General features: G+C 33.9%; 1 protein-coding gene across 3 annotated transcripts in view; it reads right to left on the bottom strand.

The window, feature by feature from the left end:
• CCSER1 (coiled-coil serine rich protein 1) overlaps window positions 1-17,488 on the bottom strand; it is a 1,367,203-nt gene that overhangs the window by 448,177 nt on the left and 901,538 nt on the right. For all 3 annotated transcript variants that reach the window (XM_072810584.1, XM_072810583.1, XM_072810585.1), the window contains one exon: window positions 9,041-9,085. In XM_072810584.1, coding sequence (XP_072666685.1) covers window positions 9,041-9,085 — 45 coding nt within the window. The remainder of the gene's footprint in view (window positions 1-9,040; window positions 9,086-17,488) is intronic.

The following is a 17,488-nucleotide window of genomic DNA, read 5'->3' as shown; positions in this document are numbered from 1 at the left end:
CCTAATCTTTACGTTTTTAATATAATTAAGACGATTGTTCATATAATATTTGACAGTACAATGTTTCTTAGAAGCTAAAGAATCCTAAATATATTATTCTGTTATTACTTAATCTTACTTAAAAATTTTAGATTACATAGTAAATAACAATGTGGTGATCACTGATTAGGGACTGAAGGAGGTCCTGAGATATAATTAAAGAATAGCAATAGAACTGATCAGGAGTGCTCCATTCCATTAAGCTGAGTATCAATGTCCAGAGAACTGTGTTAAAGTGACTGATTTCAGCACACAATATAATCAGAAAGTAGATATAATGTCAAATAACTGTCTTCACTGAAGGGATGACCAAAAGATGGAAAGAGATTTAGGGATCTACTTCCAAGTAGAGAAAAGGACAGCCATGAAGTTCCCCAGAAAAGAGAAGCAGTGGGTTTTTATAGGTTTACAGGATCTTAATACATTAGTCAGCAAAAACAATTAAACATTTATATGAGGATTATTTGTTTTACATGAAAATATAAATCAAAACAGAAAAGATATTCTTTTATGAAGTTACGATTAATTATTAAAATAAAAACATTTATTTTCTTCTGTGTATTTTTGAGGTGGCAATTGCCTTCTATTTGAAATTAAGAAAGGAATCAAAAGAGATCTCCTCATTTATATATGAATAAATACTTCCCTGATGAAAGCAGATTGATTTAATTGGACCATCTGTAACAGAATATTTCTTTTGTATCAATTGACATAAGTAAAGGTCAAGAAATAACTGCACATTCACTTGCATACAAAATAAAACCAACAATGCAAAAAAAAAAAAAAAATCCCAGAGCTTAAGAATATACTTTCAAAAAATATATAAGGCATGGAAAAACAAAACAAAACAAAACTATAGTTTGTTTTTATTTTTTCAACTCAAGACATCCCCAGGGCTTTACTGATTCTAAAAACAGTATATGTTTCTTACAAAAAGATATATACATTTATGTTAATTAGAAAGTCAAATTCCTTGTGCTATAACCTTCGTAGTCCTCATCGTTTTGTAAAAACCACTTTAAAATTATAAATCTTTACAAATAGGCAAATATTTTTGAAAACAGATTTATAAACAAAGAAAATATGCTGCATTTAACAAAGAAAATATGTTGTATTTATGAATCCTGAAGTCAGAACCTTCATTTATTTTACATTTTGTGCACATTGATACAAAGATATCATGTCATAAACTGCCTGGTTTCTATCTATTACACTGCTTTATAAGACTTGTCTTTAAATCATCCTGCCTGGACCTTATCACTTGATTAAATATCCTCCACATTCCCCATCTTCCATAACCTCCTAATTTCCCTATTTAGAGACCTACTAAAACTTTGTCAATGTAGTGTTCCTTTTTTTAAAGATTTTATTTATTTGACAGAGAGAGAGAGAGAGAGAGAGACAGCATAAGCAGGGGGAGAGGGAGAAGCAGACTCCTCACTGAGCAGGGAGCCTGTCTCAGGGCTCAATCCCAGGACCCTGAAATCATGACCTGAGCTGAAGGCAGCCATTTAACTGACTGAGCCACCCTGGCACCCCTGTAGTGTTCCTTTCAATTGCAGGAGATCTAACAGTTTTTCTTGATCAAAAGATTCATTACTTTGTGGTGGTTTGGTAGGTCAATAGTCAGAAATTATAGAGATACAATAAAGGTCTCTTTGAAATTCCAGTGCAAACTGACTTAAGCTCCTCTACTTGAAACATGATCCTCTGACGCCATTGAAGTCTGAGAGCAACAGTGAGGTAAGCCTTGCCTTGGTTGTAACCTTTAGGTTCTTTTTGTCAACCTCCCAAACACAGAGTTTCTGCCTCCTTTAAATGAAAATGCTTTTTTAGTAACCTCTTGGTCAGCTAATCAAATTTGAAAAGTTCTACCCTAGATAAAAGCACTAGCTCTTGTACTTGCAACACTGCCTGTGGTTTGTTTTCACGACTTTCCATTGTGAGCCAATAAAAAGAGGCCTAGCTAAAAAAAAAAAAAAAAAAAAGAACTCAGGAGTTTAGAGGGTTTTGACACACTGCTTTCCTTTACACAAAACTCTTGAGTATCCTTTCCAAATTTTATAAGGACCTTCTTCAGCTTTGTCTTTGTTGGTTCTAATTAGTTTAAATTTGCTTAGTTAGAAGGTTTATTAGGTTCCCTACCTGGGCTTAGGGCAAATTCCTGATTACTTGATATTTTAACTCATGTATATGTCTCTAATTGGCATAATTCCATCCAGCACAATCTGAAATTAACAGGGTCAATTTTGGGAAACTTTGTCAAGAACATGATGGATTTTTGCTTCATGGAATTCACTAGGATTCAAATTACTGTTCAAACTTGTTGTAACTATTCTTTATCATGGCTTTCTGTGTACATGTGCAATGGGTTTCCTATAGGTAAAGTCTCCTTTATCCTTCCATGGTGATGATTTCATGCCTGCTGAAGCACTCCTTCCTCTCACTGCTCTCCCTCTCCCTTTTTTCCTTTTTTTTTTTTTTTTCCCCTGCTTCTTTTGGGAAATGTTTTTAGTCACTATGTACATACTTGAGGAATATCTAATCTAGATACTCAAATATTTCCAAAGGAAAGTGATAATAATAAATGTTGTATACCTCTTTTGGATTTTTCTCCTCATCTGAGATACTAAGAAGGATATTTTCTTTCTTACTGAAGTGGATCTAATAGTTATGCTTAATTAATGGGTTTCTTTTGGATAATCTCTTGTAATGTCAACAGTCTATAAGCATAGAAAAGATCTTCAAAATCTAATTTGAAGGTTACTCAGAAAATAGAGAAGGTATGAAAAATAGCTTATAAAACTTACAGGCCTTATGCATTGCTCCCTATAAGCAATGCTAAGTGAAAAGGTAAATCGATTTTTCTCTAATCTATGATATAAAATATGAAATTAAGAATTTTTGTGGTTCAAAAAAAATAATTTCTGAGGTTAAACAATGGATTCCAATTGGAATTTGGAATCCAAACTGTTGTCCTATTTGGAATTTGTCATCTCAGAACCAATTTAGAATGTGAAATCCTGTAAATGTCAGGCTAAGCCTTGAATATCTTTGCTTCCTGTAGACTAGGCTAGTTCACTTAGAGAGTAAAATCTTTCAACAATATGACACTGCCTCTGACAAGAAAAAATGGAGGGAAGATTAGATAATATGAAAGATAATAGTAATATTTGCCATATATTGGGTGCTTCCTATGTGGCAGGCACCATGTACATATTAATTCATTTTATTTTCTCAACTACCTTTTGAAAAAGGAATAATTATTATGGTCCCATGTAATTCTTTCAGTTAAATATTGATTTATAAGCACAAAGATCTTTCACCTCCCTTATTGCCTGTCAATTCTGAGAAGGGGAAAAATGAATATCTTATTTTTTACTGAGTTCTTAAAGGTTTCTTCATCTCAAAATCAAATTGTAAATCAGTTACATCTCAGCAACGAACTATTGGCACTGAACCATTGAATAACTCTTGCTATAAAAAGAAGAGTTATCCTCATCTCAGCTTTTATACCCCTCCAAAATAATACAATATTAGCCAATATATATTTCTCTCCTAAAATTGTGTTATCACTGAGGATATAGAAGAATTTCTTATTCTACCACACTCTACAGCAACCAAGAATGGGACAGCTGAAGTTGAACAAAAGAAACATTTGGTCTATTCTGAATACATGCAAATGGAAGAGAGTTTTGCAGAAAAAAAATATTTAAAATAACTGGTAATCAAGATCTGCTTCTTGGTAAAGTTTTGCTTTTTGGTGCATAAATCTACAGAAGAAATATAGTTATCTTCTATAATTTCAAAATTATATAAAATATTAGATTTTAAGAGAATAATGGCATTTCAACACTTTTTGCTATTCTTTGCAGTTATTTCCAAGAACAATACACTGTCTTCAAATTTAGTTCTCGCCTTAGAGCTCACACATTTACCTTCTTTATTCCACTAAAAACCAATTATCTCCAGTGGTCTGTTGGACCTAGAAGTAATGTTGAGTTTCCCTAATTTAAGCAATAACCTAGACCTAAGATAATCTACTTAATGATTCTAATTAAATTATACACGGAAAGAAAAACTAAAGGTGATTTTTATTTTGTTACACTTGAAATAATGCTTGTGCTAATATTTCAGGCAGACAAATCAGTTTGAAATCTAGAGTATCTGGCAGCCCCGGTGGCGCAGCGGTTTAGCGCTGCCTGCAGCCGGGGGTGTGATCTTGGTAGACCCACGATCGAGTCCCATGTCAGGCTTCCTGGATGGAGCCTGCTTCTCCCTCTGTCTGTGTCTCTGCCTCTCTCTCTCTGAATAAATAAACAAATAAATCTTTGGGGGAAAAAAGAAATCTAGAGTATTATTTATCTCACTCTGAATTTTCTCCCTTTTAAGTCTTAAATTTAAAAATGACCTATAGCTTCAGGTAGAAATATGTAATTTGTCAAGAGATAAACAGCGCAAAGCCTATCCAACTATATTAGCAAAGGCATAAAATCAACTATTTACAAGAATAAAATACTCTATTTAGAAACAGCCTATGCTTAAGTGTACCTTATGTAAATAGAAAATCTTAAATTATTATTTTAAATGAATAATGCATTTAAATATAAAGTAGGGTTTGGCAAATAGCATTTACTCAACATTTGATTTTCAATCTACCTTTTCTAATGTCTCTAATTATGTTTTCTTAAGTACTAGAAGTTCCTATCATCTATAATTTTCTACTTATGGTTTTGGGCAAAAACAAAAACAAATAAACAGAGAATTGGGGATACTGTAGTTCAATAGAGAAAGTGAAATATTTTGGACTGTAAAACATATGGGTTTCAAGACATGCTTGTGATTTTTTGAGAATGACACATTCATAGATCAGCTATTATAGTAATTTGTAATGTCTACTTTATCCTAACATTGTTTCTATAGAATCTATCTGCTTGTAATTGCAATCCCTCATGTGGGATATTTTAATATCATGGCCAAATATTATCCACTGAAAAATTTCCAAACCACAACAGGCAGTTTTTCTGGAAATGGGATAAATAGCCGTATAATGTGTTTTGGTCATATTTCTAAGGAATGTTTCTAGAAATCTTCTAAAGTGTTAATTTTCTTTCAGATGTTTGAGAAGCACGTTCATAATCTGTCTTATAAGAATATAAAACTGTTTATTCAAAATTTTTGAGCGCATCAATATTGTTAATCTTGTCTTCAGAACTCCAGATAAATAAGGGCAACATGATCTCTGCCTATTCTGTTCATCACTTAGGGAGATATGAGCTCTGTAAATTATATAAAAATGATCCTTGAAGATTTCACACGTGTACATTAATTTTCATCCTTCTGTGGTTCTGGAATGTCTGTAACTTTCAACAACATGGTTGCAATTCAAAAGTTTCAATTGTCTCTCATATTAGCTTACCACATTCAGTAAAATTTCTGAAATCACATGTTTACCCTGATTAGATATCCAACCATAATAATCATTTATCTTCATCCATGTTATAAAGTCACCTTATCTGTATTTAGATTTGTGATATAAGATAAACAGAATATGGATGATGAGTATTTTTGAGGTAGGGTAGAAGTAGGGACAATTTGCCATTAAAATTTGTATGCATGCACTCGTGCGCACACACACGGATAAATCTTTAATAAGTTAACGTAAACTGTACTTTGGAATATGTGATACTGTTTGAAATAACAAAGGTATACAGTCTTTTAAGAAAACTGATAGTAACTTGGTTCTATCTAAATTTAACAACAAAAGCATTGTGTGGAAGAACAAAAGTTCTTTGATAAAAGAGATACATTGATTTATCTGTGTGTGATACCCAATGACTTTTCACTGAAGTTTTTCTGAGTTACAAGATCTCATGAGAGGCAGGAAATTCATTTATTATCAGGTAGAAATATCCGTTAATAATCACATTTTGTACATCCTACTAATCACCCTTTCTAAACATCTATTATGATTGGTGCCCTCAATTTATATACAGTGTGCATGTGCAACTGTGCAAAAATATCCATGTAAGTGTTTAATTCAACTAACATCTATTTTCAAATATTTCACAATAATACAAGTTATTTAGGTGCTGCCCATCTCTATTTCCTTCAGAAAAGTGGTTTATATCTTAATCACTTCTTAATTTATATTTTTAAACAGCACGTAATGTTTAAATGTGGCCTTTCTGTCTAGCAATTAGCTTTTTAATAGTATTTACCACTTAGCTAAATAGGATATTACCGCCTGCTTTAATTTTCCATGCATGCTCTAACCATTGTCATTATCTCAAAAAAGTAAATAGAACAATTTAAACAACCCATCTTAAACCTTCTTATAAATATTCAGTAATAAGTCCTCAGTATTATATCCATCAACACCTAGTGGGAATATCTATCATTTAAACTAAGACAAATTAATTCATTTTAAGAAGTAATCATTGCTATTAAATCTTCATCAATCACAGTAGCGTTAGGATAAGGAATTCTAAGAGCAGGCTTTGAGTAAGACTTTTCTAAATCCACACATATCAAATTAACATAATCGGAAGTATACTATACATTGTTCTAAAGCACACATAATAGAACACAGTAAATAGGAATCAGAAAGATATGTGACATATTGTAAGCAAGAGAGATCAGGAGGCTTATAGGAGTCATTGCACTCTTTGTTTATAGATCATCTACCACTGAGACTTGCCAGAGGAGTTTTCACAACATATTTCACCTAATTGTCTGATACTCTTCCAAAGTCTCTTACCATAGAATACATTAGGCTTTATAAACATGGGGAAAACTAAGGTGAGTGTTAGGTTAAATAGAAGTATGCCCAGGTAATCCAGTGTTGCACAGAGATCAAGTGAAGTGGTTGTTTTGAATTTTAATAGTCACCATTTAGTTTATATTCTGGATTGGTAGTGTCAAGTGCCAAAGAGAATACTGAGCTATCACTGATCTAATGAACTTACCTTCTTCACAATCACTCCACTGACCTCAGGGAGAAATCCAAATCAGGTTGTCCCCTCTATGCAAATGTATACTTTAAACTGTAGGTCATTAAAATTCTGACCTTCACGCAAATCATAAAATTGTTTTAAGAAAAAATAATAATTTAAAACACATTATCAGCATGTTCCCCACCCACAAGTGTATTTCTAATAAAAATGAAATCAGAGAAAATGAAAAGAAAAAGCAATAAAATTTAAGAGTAACTCTTTCCAATAAAAACCAGTCATTTGGCTTTTTAACATAACATAAAAAATCACAAAAGCTTCATAAAAGAAATGAAGAATTTGGCTACCATTTAGCAAGGCCATTATATGGGTGTATGGATTGAAGTTTGCCTTCTTTGGACACATTGTTACTATTGGACTAGGAGACAACAGGGAGAAACTGGGTAACTCCAAATTCTATTTCCTTAGAGGCACAAAATCAGCAGAGAGAAATTCTGGCAGTACTGCTTGGGTGTGAATTTTCCACTTAGGAGGTGATGAGTTAAGTTCTTTAAGTAATTTCATTTTGATCATATCTGGATGAAAGTAGTTACCCTTCCAAAACTAAATGGTTCTGAGGTCTTCCTTACACAGTACATACTCCCCCCCACCCTGCCCCACAACTCTCTCTTTACAAATGACCATATCCTTATCACCTTGCTTTCTTACAACATAAAAAAATATCTAAAGACGGATTATATTTCACTTTCTCCAGCTCTTCTTCCAATGTGAACCAATTATTATATGCCCCTCAAAAGGAATAGATTATTCTGAGTGGAAATAGCAGAAAAATAGGAAAGAGGCCCTAAATAACAAGTTTACCAGGATCTAAAATGTCAAATACTAAGAACACACAAGTGGAAATTAAAACAGCAAAGAAAGAAGGGGAAAAATACTTTGTAACACAATACAGAAGAAATCTCTTTTTACAGAAAGAGAGGCCACAGATGGGGAGAGAGTAATATTTATTGTCACATTTTTTAAGACAAAATAGCTTCACTTTTTTTTACCAAAAAAATTATTAAATAGGGCAGCCCGGGTGGCTCAGCGGTTTAGCGCCTGCCTTCAGCCTAGGGTGTGATCCTGGAGACCCGGGATCGAGTCCCATGTCAGGCTCCCTGCATGGAGCCTGTTTCTCCCTCTGCCTGTGTCTCTGCCTCTCTCTGTGTGTGTCTCTCATGAATAAGTAAATTTTAAAAAATCTTTAAAAAAATTATTAAATGAATATCACTTAAAAATAAACTTACCTTTTGGGCAACAAGAAAATACTGATTTACAGAATTAATTACTACACTCTCCCCCACCCCAACAACCCAAATCACAAGGTACAACATTTATACATTTTAGCACGGAAAGATTTTAATTGAAGTTAAGTCTGCTCGTTCAGTTAGAATTAAAAAAATCGTTATATATATATATAATGTGCATGATATGGTATTATGTCTGATACTATTTAAAGTTCTCCTCTTTATGAAACATCTGGGATGAACAATAATTAAAGAAACTTTTAAAATTGCTAGTCTTACCAAAGCAACTTTACATTATCTAGTAATGCATACCAACTTCCTAGCATATTTCAGTGACCTTGGGTAGGAGAGTGAAGAATCCCAAATGTCATGAATGGTTTGCATTGTTAGAACTTTGCTAATTTCTCAGGAAAGCATTTTAAATATTGCCCTATAATATTTGTTTAAAAGGTCTTTGTTACACCATTTAGAGGGTCTGCTACTGCAAAAATCCATTTTAACAGAAACAGTCCTTACCTAGCCAGAGAAACAATATTTCTTTAGTTTCAGAAAAACAAGCACAAATAATACATTTACATAAATGTGCAAAATGTGCTTTGACCAGAATGAATGGGATTTATGTCCACAAAATTCCTCTCCACACATTCTTATCTCCATCGCCATCATCATCATCATCATTATCATCCACCATCACTCACCAACCACATCACTGCAACATGGTAAGGCACTTTCTCTTCTTCCTTCTCCTTTAGACTTTCTTACCTCTCTCCCTCCTTGTACTGACTCCAGTCTTTTCAGGTTCAAACCCTGAAAAAAGAAAAAGCAAAATGTTTCATTGTTGGCAAAGAAGTAACTAATAATTAGTATTAGGGCAAACATTTTGAAGTAAAATAATTTGCTTAAAAAAGATTTTTATCTAGATGACTACTCACACATGTGCCAAAATCTACTTCTGAGTAAGTCTTCAAATGTGGTGCCAATGTATTTCTTGCTAAATCCTAAGATCACACATAAAAATAAAGTGTAAAGCATTTGTTTTAGCAGTGATTGTCTGTCCCTTGGTGAAATCACAATCTAAAAGGTGCTGTCCACATTGAAGTAGCACATTGAGTTGCATTTTGTGTGAACATGAGAGAGTCTCATCAGTCTGGGAATAGGCATTCACATAGAGGCCACAGAGAAGATCACATCTAACAGTCTTCAAGGCTGAGAAAGCAGTACCTGCTGCATATAATACTCTAAAAATCTGGCTACTCATAGTGTGGTGCCTGATATATCATATCACCTTGGGAACTCATTAGAAATGCAGACTATCCATGAAGATTTATCATACATCATGGAGGCTATAGTTAATACTGTATAGCATATTTAAAATTGGTAAGAAAGTAAATCTTAACAGTCCTCATCACAGGAAAAACAATTGTGGTGTTGAGTGTCAATTAGACTGACTGTGATTGTTTTATGATATACACAAATATTGGAATCATTATGTTGTACATTTGAAATTAATGTTACATGTCAATTTTACCTTAATTAAAAAATCACTTATTATTTTTAAAAATGCAGACTGTCAGACTCTACCCAGGACACACTGAGTAAGAATACACATTTTAACATACTTTCCAGGTAATTCATATGAATGTAATAGTTTGAAAAGTATCTTCTTGGGAGGTCTAGGAAAGATGGGTGGATTAACCGGCATACTTAGTAAAGTGTTTAAAGAAAAGGATTTTGGATAGAGTTTTTGAAAATTGAGGGTAAAAATTTAAAATACCAAAGACAGACATAAATGAAGACTCACATAATTAAGTCTATATCTGCATTTCATTTTTTCCCTTTCTTTTAGAAACACTATCAGGGGAAAACTGAAAAAAGTTCAAATAAACATTGGGATTTATCTTTATCATACATATTTTCCCCATTCCTCTAAATAATTTGACACAGCTTTAGAAAACATGGTTTTAACAATTTTATAATTATCATTAAGAATTTGATTAGGTCAAGATATTTCTCTATTTCTGATGAAAACTGAAAAGCACATAAGCCCAACTGTATATTCTACATTATCACTAAACCAATTGGTGAGAAAATGGGCCTACAAGAAAGGTATGCTATACTTAAATATTCCATTTCTAGTTTTATATTTTGGAATTTAAGAAACACTGCTGTTTTGTGGTTTTGTTAAACAGCGCATTTACCTGACTCATTAAGGGTATCTTTTCATTTGGTGACAGCATTTATGTTTACGAAGTTTATAAGAAGTTTTCAAATTTTATCTCTTCATATATAAACCTCATTTCTTGAATTGTTCAGACAGGCACATATTAACACAAATATTAAATATTTGTGTAAAATAGACTATTTGTAAAACCAGACTATTATTTGTAAAATATAAAAAACAGGCTATTATTCTGTTGATTCTAGAAAAAGCCCAAGACTCAATTTGGCAAACCAGTTATTTTTGTAAATAATTGACAGCCTGATGTTTGAGTATAGAAAATCACCTAACATTTACAGAATACATTTTGAAAAGCCTATAGTTCATATAGAAAATGATATAAAACAAAATATCATAACACTCTTAAACCTGGTAGCGTAGGTTAAAAATAAATTCTAAAGAGGCATTCATGCTCATAACTTTTAGAATATAGGAAACAGTTAAATGATATGCTTTTGAATTCAGACTGATATGGGTTTAAATATCTGGTTTACCACCTTTTCCTGTACGCTAACAAATTACATAATATCTCTCAACTTCATGTTTTATACTTGAAAATAACAATATAGTGGCCATACCCTATGGTTTCTATGAAGATTGAATGAGTAATACGCTACAGCACTTAAAGATAGGACCAAGTATAGTATATCCCAACATAATCATTATCTTTTTCTGCATCTTCCTCTTCTTATTCTAATATGTTTTTAAAGATTTTATTTATTTATTCACAAGAGACACAGAGAGGCAGAGACGCAGGCAGAGGGAGAAGCAGGCTCCATTCAGGAAGCCTGATGTGGGACTCAATCCCGGACGTGGAATCATACCCCAAGCGGAAGGCAGATGCCCAACCCCTAGTCACCCAGGCGTCTCCTCTTTATTCTAATTTTTATTATCATTATTACATATATAGTGTGTCTAAATACAAGACCAATTTGAACAAACTGTCCCTGTCTTGTACCTTTTATTTGAAGAATGCAAAATATCTGGAACGTATTTATGAACAATAAAAAATGAGAATGTTCATACTGCCTAAGAGCAAGTAAAAAACGTTCTCTGCACACCTGTTCTTCCTTGGTATTCATGACAACCTTTTGAGGTAACTATTGCATTCAGGATTTTTCACCTCCTGCCATCCAGTTCTGGTACTCTCAGTGTTGAATGGCTTGTTACTGTTTCATAAGCCGCCCACACTTTACTATTGTAAAGTCTTTCTCTCCTCTTGAGACTCTGACAGCCTCATTTTGTGTATTTTCTGTCACTCACCTTTAAGTTCATTAATATCATCTTCTGTCTGGTTTCCTATTTATTTCATTTAGTGAATTTTTATTTCAGGTATATTGATTTTCATCTCTGGAGGTTCAATTTGAATATATTTTTGTCTCATTATATTCATATCTAAGTCTTCAACATACTTATACATATTTTTAAATATTTTATTTATTTTGCGAGACAGAGCAAGAACATTCACACCAGTGATGGGAATGGGGGGCAGAGGAATAAAAAGAACCTCAAGCAGACTCTATGCTGAGCCCTGAGCCTTAGGTCCAGTTGAGCCCTGGACCTAAGCTGAGCTCCAACTGAACAGTTGGAGGCTTAACCGACTGAGCCACCCAGGCAGCCTCATATTTATATTTTTACTAGTACTTTGAACTTCTTGTCGCTAATTCTATCTATTATTTCCAAGTGGGCTTCTGTTGATCCAACTTTCTGCTGATTATGAGTCATATTTTCCTATTTCTTCTCATGTCCGGTGACTTTTTTTATTGGTTGCCAGACATTATGATTTTTAATTTGTTTAGTGGTAGATTTTATTACTTTAGAAGGAGTTAAAATTGATTCTGGACAATGGCTAATTACTTGTGAGTCTAATTGACCCTCTGATGCTTGTTTTTAAAAAGATTTTAGGATGGGTCTCAAGAAGTGGTTGGAGTGATTCATCTCTATTACTAAATAGAGCTTAACACTTTGTGCTCTCTACTGAATATCCCATGAAGATTTCCAGAACTGTGAAAGCTCTAGGAATTCATTTACTTGAAGTTCTTCAATTATTCCTTTTTGGCCATTGTTCAACACTTGGCCTTGTGAAGTGTCATTCTACGCTTGTAAAGATCACTATTCAAACAAAATTCTTAGGGTTACACTGATACAGATTTCTAGAGTTCTTTCTCTGTGTATTTTCCTCCTTTGTAGTAATCTGCCCCACAAATTCTAGTTGTCTTTGTCTCTCCAAACTCAGATATTTGCCTCAACTACAAAGGTAAAGACCCTGAGTTCTCTCCAAGCTGTCTGTCCATGCACCATCATCCAACATTGCCTCCAGGCAGAAATCCAGATATTGTAGGTGCTCTTGTTTGGTTTCCCTACTCTCAGGTATTACATTGTATCTCTATGTTTTTAATTTTGAGAACTGTATTATATATTTTGTCTAATTTTCTAACCATTACGGCAAGAGGGCAAGTCATATAGTCATTACTCTTTCATTAATAGAAGCAGAAGTCAAGGTATGCATTTTAAACTTACTTTTTTTTTTAAGGAGAAAATCAAAGCTTATAAAATTTAAATAATATGATCAGAATATAGAGCTAGTGTGTACAAAAAAAGCAAACTTAATCCAGTATTTTAAGAGCCTAGATAACAAGTTCATCTAACCATCCTTAATCACGTTTCTTTAAATTCATAGCAGTCAAAATGTTTAATGTGTTCCATACTTAAGAACACAAATTTAGGGGTGCTTAGGTGGCTCATTTGGTTGGGCATCTGTCTTTGGCTCAGGTCATGATCCCAGGATCCTGGCATCAAGCCCTGTATCTGACTCCTTGAACAGCAAGGAGCCTGCTTCTCTCTCTCTCTCTGCCCCTCCCCCTAGTTGTACTCATTCTCTATCAAATAAACAAAATCTTTTTAAAAAGAACATAAATTTGGGGGATCCCTGGGTGGCTCAGCGGTTTAAGCACCTGCCTTCAGCCCAGGGCATGATCTTGGAGTCCCGGGATCGAGTCCCACATCAGGCTCCCTGCATGGAGCCTGCTTCTCCCTCTGCCTATGTCTCTGCCTCTCTCTCCCTCTCTCTGTGTATCTCATGAATAAATAAAATCTTTAAAAAAAAAAAAAAAAAAAAAAAAAAGAACATAAATTTATCATAACATAGAACTCCTGCAGGAGTCACGGGGAGTCTTCAAGGCAATGTAGTGACTGAGAGGAGCATGTGTCAGGTCAGAACTTTAAGAAAAAGCATACCTGTTTGAATGGAATAGGGGCTGGAGGGGAAGTTTGCCAGCATAGGTATGGTATACTGTATAAACTCTGTAAAAAGCTGGATCATAATTTAAGCGCTGAATTATTGAAAGATCAGTCTTAAGATTGAAGAACTGAGTCAGAGTATTTGATGCCAAGAATTTGGCAGCCATATGGGCAAGGAATAATGATCTAAAAGAATTCTCCTCATATGAACAGGGCCTCAGGCAAGATTGTGTCTCATTGGAGACATCAAATGATCTGGGACATAATGAGATTTGCTAAGAAGTCTTGAGGTATGATCTGGGAGATGTGAAGCCCTAAGGGATGACAGAAATTAGTCTGAGTACCAAAGTAAGACTAAGTAATCCTTTAGCTCAGAAAGTCAGGTAGGGGAAGTACAAACTGTAACTTCTAGCTTTTACTAGGAAAATTACATCAATCTTGATTTTTGCTGACTCTTACTGTTAGTAACTTGGTCAATGCTTTGGAAGATCAGACCATAACATTCTCCTAACTAGTTAGGCAATAACATTTAAGAGGAATTACATTCAAAAGAAATATTAATCTCAAAGAACTCAAACTCCTCCTTTGTGTTCTTTGGCTATATACCACACAATTTTCACATTTTTAAATGAAAAAAATACTTGGCATTTTCATATTTTGTGTAATCTCCACTAAAATATATATTGAAATAATTCATAAAAAAATGAATGTTTTAACTCTATTCACTGAGATAACCTTGCTCTCAGGAAGACCTGAAGTGATAAGAACAGTAAAAGTACTTATATATATACACAAATATATACTGGTTGACTTTTAAAATCAAGATTTACAAAATTTTCATTGACACAAAAACCCACTTCATTATTCTTAAACAGTTCAGGTATAACATTTATTCAACACATCACGAGAAAATCATATTTAAAAATACTCTGGCCGATATGGATGAGCAAAATGTATTTCTCTCACTATACATATTTTCTCACTAGAGACTATAAATTCTTTGCGTTGATAAAAATTAAGCACAAATTAGTGAGGGTGACAAAACATGAGAGACTCCTAACTCTGGGAAATGAGCAAAGGGTAGTGGAAGGGGATGGGGTGACTGGGTGACGGGCACTGAGGGGGGCACTTGATGAGATGAGCACTGGGTGTTATACTATATGTTGGCAAATCGAACTTCAATATAAATAAATAAATAAATAAATAAATAAATAAATAAATAAATAAATAAAATTAAGCACATGAGATCAAACCAAAATGTTATACATTGTATGTAGAAAAAGAACAAAAGCAAATGTTCTACAGTGTTCTAAAATAAGATAGTTTAATAAGGCATCAAGCTGGAAAATCTATTAACTAAAAAATAAAATAGAATTTCCTGCCAATTTTTTTCCTGCAGAACAGCATTCAGATGTCTGCATGAATATCCCAGTAACTGTGCTATGATATGAGTTCATCTCTGTCTAAAATATATATAGTGGGGAGATATTCTCCTTTATAGTGATTACAAACTCGTCCCAAATTTTTCATGTCATAAAGATTTCCCCTGCTTCTTATAAGCAAAAAGTCAGAAATAAAGTATCCAACATCCTTCGATTTAGTTGATTTGTTTTTCCAATATGGAATAAACAGATGGAATGAATATTTCCTTTCTAGTATTGTAAAGATTTCATTGTGATAATTTTTCTTAAGTGTAGAAAAAAGCAGTTATGATTTAACTAGATAAAAACAAAATTAATTTATAAAATGTTACAAATAACTAAGTTTTAACATCTAGCCTCAGGTATGAGGCACAAGAAAGAGCTAGAAAGAACTTCAAATAACTTGTAGTTCAACATCTTCATTTGACAAATGAGGGAGTTTGCAGCAGGGAACTTAACTGATAAATGGCAGATTCAGGGCTCTGAGCAGGTCAGCAGGTCCTGAATCCAGGACTATCTTTCTTTTACCAAATTGTTTTAGTAGCTCTATTATAAATCATTGTCTTAAAAGCTATATAACTTCTGGAGCATTTCTTAACCATTTTATGTCTCAGGTTCAATAGCCATACAACTGAGAAAATTTGTAGGAATAGAAATAGGATTAGAAATTGTAGGAATAGGGAACCCTGGGTGGCGCAGCGGTTTAGCGCCTGCCTTTGGCCCAGGGCGCGATCCTGGAGACCCGGGATCGAATCCCACATCGGGCTCCCGGTGCATGGAGCCTGCTTCTCCCTCTGCCTGTGTCTCTGCCTCTCTCTCTCTCTCTCTGTGACTATCATAAATAAATAAAAATTAACAAAAAAAAAAGAAATTGTAGGAATAGAAATAGGAATAAAACACAGCTCTGTGCCTAGTCCATAGTTAACCCTAATACATACTAATTTTTATCAGCAACTTAAGATGTTACTGCTTTTTGATATCATCTAAACGAAAGACCATTAGTACAGTTATAAAAATAATTAGTATTTGAGGGGTGTTCTCTATGTGCCAAGCACTGCTCTAAGTGTTTTACCTGAGTAATTCAATTCTTACACTAATCTAATTATATATTATAGCCAAATCGTTTTTCCCACCTTGAGCTAAAATGATCTTTTAGTTGTTCTGTTCTGTTTTTGGATTGATTTCTTTTTTCTTTTTCTTTTTCTTTTTTTAAAGATTTTATTTTATTCATGAGAGACACAGACACAGAGAGAGAGGCAGAGACATGGGCAGAGGGAGAAGCAGGCTCCATGTGGGGATCCTGATTTGGGACTTGATCCCAGGACCCTGGAATCACAACTTGAGCCAAAGGCAGACGTTCAACCACTAAGCCACCCAGGTGCCCCTGGAGAGGTTTCTTTAGACAAAATAAGATGTGCCACCTTAGTTCTTGCTATTGTTAGCTTCATTTTGCAGCTGTGGTATAGGGCTGCAAAGAAGGACAGGAGTGGGAATAAAACACTTCTGGCCTCTCGGGCTTCTACCATTAAATCTCTACTTCTTAAACAGGGACATCATTTTAAGGAGAAAATCACACTTTGGATGATGAGGACAATGCTGATTGTAGATTTCGGTTTACCCACCAAGAAAATGATGTGTGGGTGGAAGATATAAGAGTGCACTGGATGATCTCTGCTGAACTTTAAAATCTACTATACGTGCTGTTTTAAAGACAGGCAGATTGATTCTCTTATAGGTTCTTGCTCTATGCATCTTTCCATCTTGTAGGGCTTCTCAGTGAGACTGATGAATCTACTCAGGAAGAAACTCCAGTGAATGTGAATACAACTTGATACACCTGTTGTCAACCATATCTAGTTCCTAAATTCTGGTTTTCTTAATTTGGATATCTGCTTTTTCATCTATCAGCTCACTGCACGGATTTGAAATTCAGTGTCAAGTTTCAATTACATTGCTAATAAAAAAACTTACATTGTATAATAGATTTCTAACCTTAGCCTTATTTTGGATTCACTTTGTAAGTGATAGTATTGAGATTTGTGACTTGTTAGTTATAGGTTTACAGAATAGACTTAGAAATTCAGAAACTTTCAGTAGCTGCTGAACCTACTTAAAAACTGTGAGAATCCACTCTTGCATATAATGTCCAGTCATCCTCTAAAGTTAATGAACGAAGTTTAGAAATACTTTGTAATTCCCTTATCCTTTCTTTAACCCTTATATTGGAAACATCTTTTTTGTATCCTGCATTGAAATTGTAAGTCAGAGATTTGTAGTGCACCTTTTTGAAATTTTGCAGAGTTATCTGATAAATGGGCTAAAATCTATCCA

This window comes from Canis lupus, chromosome 33, assembly GCF_048164855.1.
Source record: "Canis lupus baileyi chromosome 33, mCanLup2.hap1, whole genome shotgun sequence".
Taxonomy (NCBI): domain Eukaryota; kingdom Metazoa; phylum Chordata; class Mammalia; order Carnivora; family Canidae; genus Canis; species Canis lupus.
This window is presented reverse-complemented; position numbering and strand designations above follow the sequence as displayed.